This window comes from Arvicanthis niloticus, chromosome 27 (assembly GCF_011762505.2).
Source record: "Arvicanthis niloticus isolate mArvNil1 chromosome 27, mArvNil1.pat.X, whole genome shotgun sequence".
Lineage (NCBI taxonomy): Eukaryota > Metazoa > Chordata > Mammalia > Rodentia > Muridae > Arvicanthis > Arvicanthis niloticus.
The window spans coordinates 330424-338308 of record NC_133435.1 but is presented as its reverse complement, the minus strand read 5'-3'; the positions used below and the strand labels follow the sequence as shown (position 1 = coordinate 338308).

Here is a 7885-nt window from a genome sequence, read left to right as displayed (position 1 = left end):
AGTCAGGAGCCAAAATAAATTGTATATGTGAATAAAATTGTCAAAGCATTAACTTAATAAACAAGAAAACATAGATTGGAATATTCTACATAAAATGTAAAAAAAATTAAACTTCTTATAAAACTAATGCAAAAAATCTTTGAAAATATTTTTCATAAAAGTGATCAGAAATAATAGAATAGTATTCTTATCCTCATGGGTCATCAAATCCTGCACATTGAATTCCACACTTGTATATACTTAGTTGTTAAGCCTTGCTCTCTTGGGATTGGAATTACAGTAAAATAGATGGTCTAGTGGGAAGCATTGGATGTTAAGTACTTATGATACCTGTACTTCACTGTCAGACTCAGCCTGTCACTAACTCCTTAATGTTCTTTGTATGTTAAATTGAAACACCATCCTACCAAAGATTTGCATTCAACAAAAGATGATCATGTTTTTTTAGGAGCCTGTTGAGTCCTAAGGCAGCGAGTCTTGTGCAACATCCAGGTGAGATGCTGAGGATCATTGTCAGTAAGGTAGCAGATACAATATTATCATGGTACCTTTCAGAATATTTTGAAAATAAAGGTAGGGGCTTACAATTTTATCCTTTGAGGAAAAAGTGCATGCAACACAATATATGAGAAATAAGAGCTTTACTTCACTTGTCAGTTGTTGGTTGATGGATTTAACATATGTATTTATACTGCAATGTACATATGTCTCATTCTGCTTGTAAAATACTATCTAGAAGAACAGTGCCCATTTTCTTAAGACCAGATATTGGCCATTCCTTAACTATAATGACTATCTCAAATCATTCACATATTTCCTTAAGATATTGAGGTAGTAGTGTCCAGAGAATTTTTGAAAATGTTAGTGTACAAAGTTTCTCCTTAAAAATGGCTAAAGTTGGTGCTTAATAATAATCAAATATTTTTGTGCTTCTGGAGTTAGCAGAAAAATAAAATAACCTCAGATTTCTTCTTTTCTAAGGCTTGGGGGTGCCTATGTATTGCTAAAATTTATTAGATAAAGATCAGAAGAACCTGGGAGGTCAGTGCTTTATCTTGGTAACAGATACACATAATAATAGTCTGCTTCTTCACACAATTAATCAGGGCTGATATATAATTATATTTCAGATCTTTCTAAAGTAATGAAGTAATAAACATACAAAATATATTCCTTGAATATTTTCTTCATTCATCTTCATTTTGCAAATATATTTGATCTGTAATTCAACATGATCATTTATGCATTAATCATTATTAAATATGTATTCATAAATAAATGTAGAGAAGCATATTTCTCATTACTTAAGGAAAGGAAATACTTGCCAAATACTTGAATATGGTACTAATTAAAATTTATAATAGATGATTGTACATATTAGTATTAATTTTAAAACCATCAATTATGAATTCTAGTTTAAATATGATACTTATTCTGATTTTATAAGAATAAATGGTTCAACTTCAAGACTGCAGAAAAATAATTTATTTTAATACTATGTAATAGAATATTGTTATGAAATGATACATATATAACAGTATAGTTATTCTCCCCAGAAATAAGCAATTCAACTTAGTGTTCAAGCAATTCAAGTTAGTGTTATGTGAGAAATGGAGCTTCAACTATTATTTATTGAGCTTGGAAAATAAGTAAATCAATGTTTGGGAAAGGTTTATAATTTTTATTCTTTTATAGACACCCTTGCATTACTTATTTGTTTTTTATTATATAATCATAACCCACAGTAAAGCATACACTAACTTTTTCATATTCAAAAATGCCATAAGGGTTTTTTTTATTATTGTATAGACTTTTTTACAATATACCTCTTAGGTTAACACACACAATTATTTTTATTATGTAACTAATGAAGTATTTTTCAAGTCAGGTTATCACAGAACATGATAAAATATACCTAGACTAAATGGCTATTTATAGACACAGATACATACATGCACATGCACACACATGCATATACAAACACGTATACACAGAGTGACTGTAGTCAGTATCCTGATTAAGGATCTTAAATATTCAATACAGTGTTGACAATATTTGTGTTGTTGTTGTTGTTGTTTTATCATTGAAAAATTTCTAGGAAGTCACTCTGAAACTTAGTTCCAGTATAAATACTTAAAAAGACATGATATTTAAGATATATAATTTCATATTTGTAGATTAAAGTTATGAACTGAGCATCATTTCAAGCTCATTCCAATGAAAGGAGCAAATCCAGGTTTCTCATTTAGTTGCAGTTTCTGAATATTTATAAAATTAATACAATAGTCTGAAATAAATTCATGATGTACCTCATTAACAAAATACATAACAAGTATGTCTTATAAATGCAGAATGTGTGAAATGATTATTACACTAAATGATTGTTGTTATTATAGCTATTTTCCTATTTAATATGAGAAGAAAATCATTACTTTTCATGATTACTTTCTTACATCTAGTTTTCTAATCTGTGTTATCTGTAAGTCTCTATTGAGAAGCTACAAATTATTTAACAATTATATATAATATTTTGATATTCTCAACTGTAATATATCTAATGACATATTCTGTATTTTATTAAAATTTCAAGATAAATATTTTATCTAAATTTATTAAGATAAATTATAGAGTCATTAACATGGTCTCTATACTTTCTGTAAGATTAATTTCTAAAACAAATTTTTTTTTTTTTTTTAGTTTTCAGTGACAACACTTTTGACCTGGAAGACTATAGGCAGAATTCAAAAATTTTAACTCAAACTCACCTGAAATGATGTTCTGCATTTCTTTAAATTTCATTAATGAGTAGATTTTCATAGTGCATAAAGTGAAGAAAAGCTCAAGACTATATTTAAAATTAAATACTAAAATGAGAAAAGATTGTGTTATGTCTGAGACAATTTAGGAGTGGTAATTACATATTTCCAGAGACATAGGTGTAGAATGTTCATAGACTCAAATTGAGCAGAAAAGAATGGAGATCAGACTTTTATTCTGCTGGTTGTGTGTATGGTTCTATGTTATCATCTCATAAGTGTGTCAAATGCATAAACCAGTTTAACTGTAATCCAGAGGGATAACAAGAATAGATTTTGATTCAAGTCAAAACATTTGGCCTATTGATTTTGAGATTGATACATTCATAACAGTCGGCCATTTTGCTTGAAGGTGTAGACTCTTATAGGAGAAAAATCTGAGCTTTATTACTCAATGAAGTCTCATCATTGTCAGGATATTTGCAAATGTCTTTGTATTCTATATATTGAATAGATATTAGAACACAAGCAACGGGAGAAGTAGAGGCAGGCTATAGAGAAAAATCTGAAGTATTCTGTAGTTCGTCTTATAACTAAGAATGGTTTTATTTTATAAGCACTGTTTCTCAAGCTTTAGAGGGAAAAACATCAATGAGTATTTTTTTTATTCCTTTCTTAGCATGTGACTGTGTCAGCGTGCAAGTGCCACATGTGAGATAATATTTTTGGAAGACAGAAGAAATCATAACTTCTGGATCTGGTCACAGGAAGTTGTGAGCTTCCAGACAACAGTACAGAGAAACAAACCTAAATCCTGTGCAAGAGCAGGAAGTGCATTTTACCCAGTAGCCTTTATCTTTGAGCTTCAGTAGAAGTATTTATTTAAAAATGCAATATATCTCATGATCTTTGAAATTATTAAAAGTAAGTCAAAATATTACAATTCTGTTTATATATGTCCTATACTAATGTGATGTTTCTATTCATTACAAAAAATAATATATTTTCATTGGACTTTTTTGTCAATATTAATGCATATACATGGAACCTGCAAACCAAACAGGCATTTCAGAATTCTTTCTCATGGGACTAACATATGTCCCTGAACTACAACCCCTCTTTTTCAACTTGTTCCTGTCCATGTACTTTATCACCATTATTGGAAACCTACTCATTATACTGGCCATAAGCAAGGACTCCTGCCTTCACACCCCCATGTACTTCTTTCTTTGCAATCTATCTCTCACTGACATCTGTACAAGCACAACAACAGTCCCAAAGATACTGTTGAACATCCAAGTACATGACCAGAGCATCACTTATGTAGGCTGTTTGTCTCAGGTATGTTTTATCTTGACATTTTGTGTTTTAGAAAGCTGTCTCCTAACTGTGATGGCTTATGACCGCTATGTGGCCATTTGTCAACCTCTAAGATATACAAACATTATGAACCCTTTTCTATGCATTTTCCTAGTATTACTTGCCCTGTTCATGAGTACTATGAATGCACTACTCCATACCATTCTGGTGTTGCCACTGTCCTTCTGCACAGAACAGAATGTTCCCAACTTCTTTTGTGAACTTGGTCAAATCATAAAGCTTTCCTGTTCTGATATATTTATCAATATTATTTTTATTTATACTGCAACCATTGTATTTTCAGTTATCCCACTCTCTGGGATTATTTTCTCTTATATTCAAATTGTGTCCTCTATTCTGAAGATACCATCAGTTGGTGGAAGACATAAAGCATTTTCCACCTGTGGGTCTCATCTTTCAGTGGTATCTTTATTCTATGGGACTGGTTTAGGTGTGTACATGAATGCTTCAGTTTCTAACTCTTCCATTAGCAATGTAATAGCATCCATGATGTATAGTGTGGTACCTCAAATGCTAAATCCTTTTATCTACAGTTTGAGGAGCAAGGAAATCAAAGGATCGTTGAAGCAGCTCATCATTGGGATCATTTGTTTTCCATAGTTTTGTGTTCTAATTTGCTGAGGCATTAAATCAATGACCTTAGTTTCAATTCAAGGAAAATATATAGACATTTCTTAAAGGTAGAAATGTGTAGCTATTGAATATGAAAAAAAGCTTTAAATAGATAGAATATTTACAGTCTGTTTTACTTCATGTTTTGGGCCAGATAAAATGTATTCCAGAAAAACTTTTACTTTGGTTCAGATTAATCAATATTATAATGTGTTAACTAATTACTAAATCCCCATAATATTTGGTTTTGAGGCATTCTAGCTTCTTCTTTGCTTTGTTTCTTTACTTTTAAATGCAAAATACATCCACATATTTATATTATGTTGGTCATATAATATTATACAATCAATGGTTTTCCTTTACAAGAATACTATTGGTTCTAAGAAAATATCCTCATTCTAGTATAAATGTTGTCTATCACAAATACTTCTGAAATACTGAAACTAAAATTTCAGATATAAATTATCTCTTGTTCATATACAAGATATGGACTTCAATTCAAACTTTATATTTTGTTCGGTCTCTAGCTAGCTTGGGATATTGTAGATAATCCCATATTTACATGATATCAGTGGCAAAACTCTGAGTGTTCACCTATTATACAGCTATTACACTGAAAATATAGAATACTTAACACTCAGGAAGCTAACAACACTTAAGAGGCTGAGAAAGTTTTGAAATTAATAACATCCGAAAGACTTCCCCAAAGTATTATAGTTCCATCAAAGTTTCTGGGGAGAGAATTCATTCTTATTGAAGTTGTTAAGTTGATCAGACAGATTTTAGGATGTAAGCAGTTGTAAGCCATCAGCCACAAGGTAGTAGACATCTGGTTTTGAAGCTGTCTTTGATTTACTTATGTTCGTGAATGGATTTTTTGGTTCCGTAAGCTACACTTGTGTGAAGTTATTTTTTTTCATGCCTTTAACTTATAAGCCACTTGTGAGAATAGTAGCTTTTTCACACTTTACCAAATAAAATCATACAACACCTGCTTTCAATCCATTATAATACATTTTTCTAAGAAGTCAGACGCACAAAAACATTCTTGTCATTATTTGAGTGCTAGATATCAATTTGACAAGTCTATATCTTTATCTTCTAACTTGTGAATATTATTTTACATCATAGTTATATAAATGCCACATATGACAAAAATATTTGTTTGAAGCTAAGTACTAAGATTATCTGTGTGGGTATAAATGCAGTACAAAAATATAATTATATGTAATATTTCTGAGAATGAAGAGATTGAAGTAACAGAATCAGGTTTTTTTATTTTTGTACATGTTTTCTAAAAAATAGTATTCTAAAAATTTGTAAGTAGACCTCAGTCCTTTATGTATGCTTGTACAACTTTTTCCCACAGTTTACTTCCATTAACCCAGACCATGCAAGTCTCAATTTTGGTTATTTATTTGCTGTTCTTCTGATATTACCCCAACTCACATTTATTGTCATTATCAACTATTATTTACATTTAAAAATATATTTATATAACATGAAATGGCAACTAAAATAACCTAATCTTTACAATTTATTGAAATGTGGGGTAAAGTTTGTTCTACTGTAAATAAACTTGCTAAAAGATGTCCTTTCAAGTTTTTATGATTAGGTAATAAATAGCTATACATTTGTGGTAAAAAGATGTCTTCTAGAGCTTAATTGCTCTGAATTGACAAATTCAGCTCCCTGTCTAAAAGTATGTATTCTAATAGTCTTGTGTTACAAAGATTTTTTTTACTTAAAAATTACAGTTCCTTATAAGATATTGACATTCACTAATATTTCTGAAATTTATTAACTGTGCAGGCTTGGTTTTCTCCAATTTATTTCATGTGGTCTTTCCTGTGGTCATATTCACATATTTCAAAGGCCTTGGCCCTAGAATTGGCATGTAGTATACTTTTTAGATTTACACAGAGACATATAAATTTCTTATTTTCTTCAGTCTTTCAAAAACTGTTCCATTTTTGTTTTTTATATTTGAAAAATAATGTAATAGTAATTAAAACATAATCCATGTGTGAGTTTTTAAAAATTGCTAATGAAAATAATAAATATAATGTCTAAGCCTTTAAAAAAATTACCCAGGTGATATTTGGATGATACCTCCAGTTATATTCTATCACTGTTTAAATATTAAAACCTTCAATGGTCAAAAATGGCAATACAGCTTTGTTCAAATGAAAGTTTTTATTATAGTTCTATATTGACACTTCAAGGCACCTCACTTAATCCTGTTCATAAACAAATACTAGTGATGATAAGATTAAACTCTACTCTGATGTAAAATGGTCATGTTTATTCTCTGAATGAAAAAAAAAATGCATCTTGAGAGATTTCTTAGTGGCATTGCTACAGTTTCATCCTATGCCCATTATGGTAACATTCAAATAGGACATCTTGGGAGGACACTCATTATTACTTTGAATGTTCCAAAGCAAAGTGAAACACCCCATCATGCAAAAATCAAAAATTCTAAAAAAATGTTCCCTAATACTCAGAAAGTAAACAGCACAGAAGCACTGCAAGTCCTAACAACTGAACAGATGAACAAGACCCTCCTTTCCTAAGATTATACATGGAGTAAAGACTACTAATGATACTGAGCAAAGACCAGCTTTCCTGGAAGATGTTCAGACAATTCAAGATCCCTAGGAGAGGCTCAGGTCATCCAAACTTTCTAAAAGAGACAGTCAGACCTTTAGAAATCCCTGAAATTTATGCATAAGGTTGAAAATTCCAGGTCTGTTGTGGGCGTTTCATGACACATCTGTATTTTAGTCATTTCTATACTTAAAGGTATCACTAAAGGGTTAAAGGATTACCATATAATGGGTTTAAAGTAATACCACACTAATACTAATGTGACTAGTTTCAGTAAATTCATAGTTTTCCCTGTTTGATATCAACTGTATTGTTACTGTGGTCTCCCACGTATTCCCTATCAGAAATGATTAGATGTTGGTTTATATCTTACCAAGTATGGTGTTCAAGAACTATGTCTATAATATCCCAGACAATTCTTTTCCCACTGTAATTTTTAAATTATCTAATAGGACTATAATATGATTAGTTGTCTTACAGATTCAATGTGGCTCACTCGTTTATTAAAAATCTATCCATCATGCAAA

General features: G+C 30.5%; 1 protein-coding gene across 1 annotated transcript; it reads left to right on the top strand.

Annotated features, from left to right (window-relative positions):
- Positions 1 to 326: 326 nt before the first annotated feature.
- On the top strand, positions 327 to 7885 carry LOC143439629 (olfactory receptor 7G1-like). The gene is made up of 2 exons (XM_076925961.1): positions 327 to 492; positions 3436 to 7885. Exon 2 carries the CDS (start codon positions 3798 to 3800, stop codon positions 4734 to 4736), a length of 939 nt encoding a protein of 312 aa, XP_076782076.1. The 5' UTR covers positions 327 to 492; positions 3436 to 3797; the 3' UTR covers positions 4737 to 7885.

Excerpts from the sequence above, each read along its gene's own strand:
- LOC143439629 (XM_076925961.1), top strand. The coding sequence starts at position 3,798 with ATGGAACCTGCAAACCAAACAGGCATTTCAGAATTCTTTCTCATGGGA.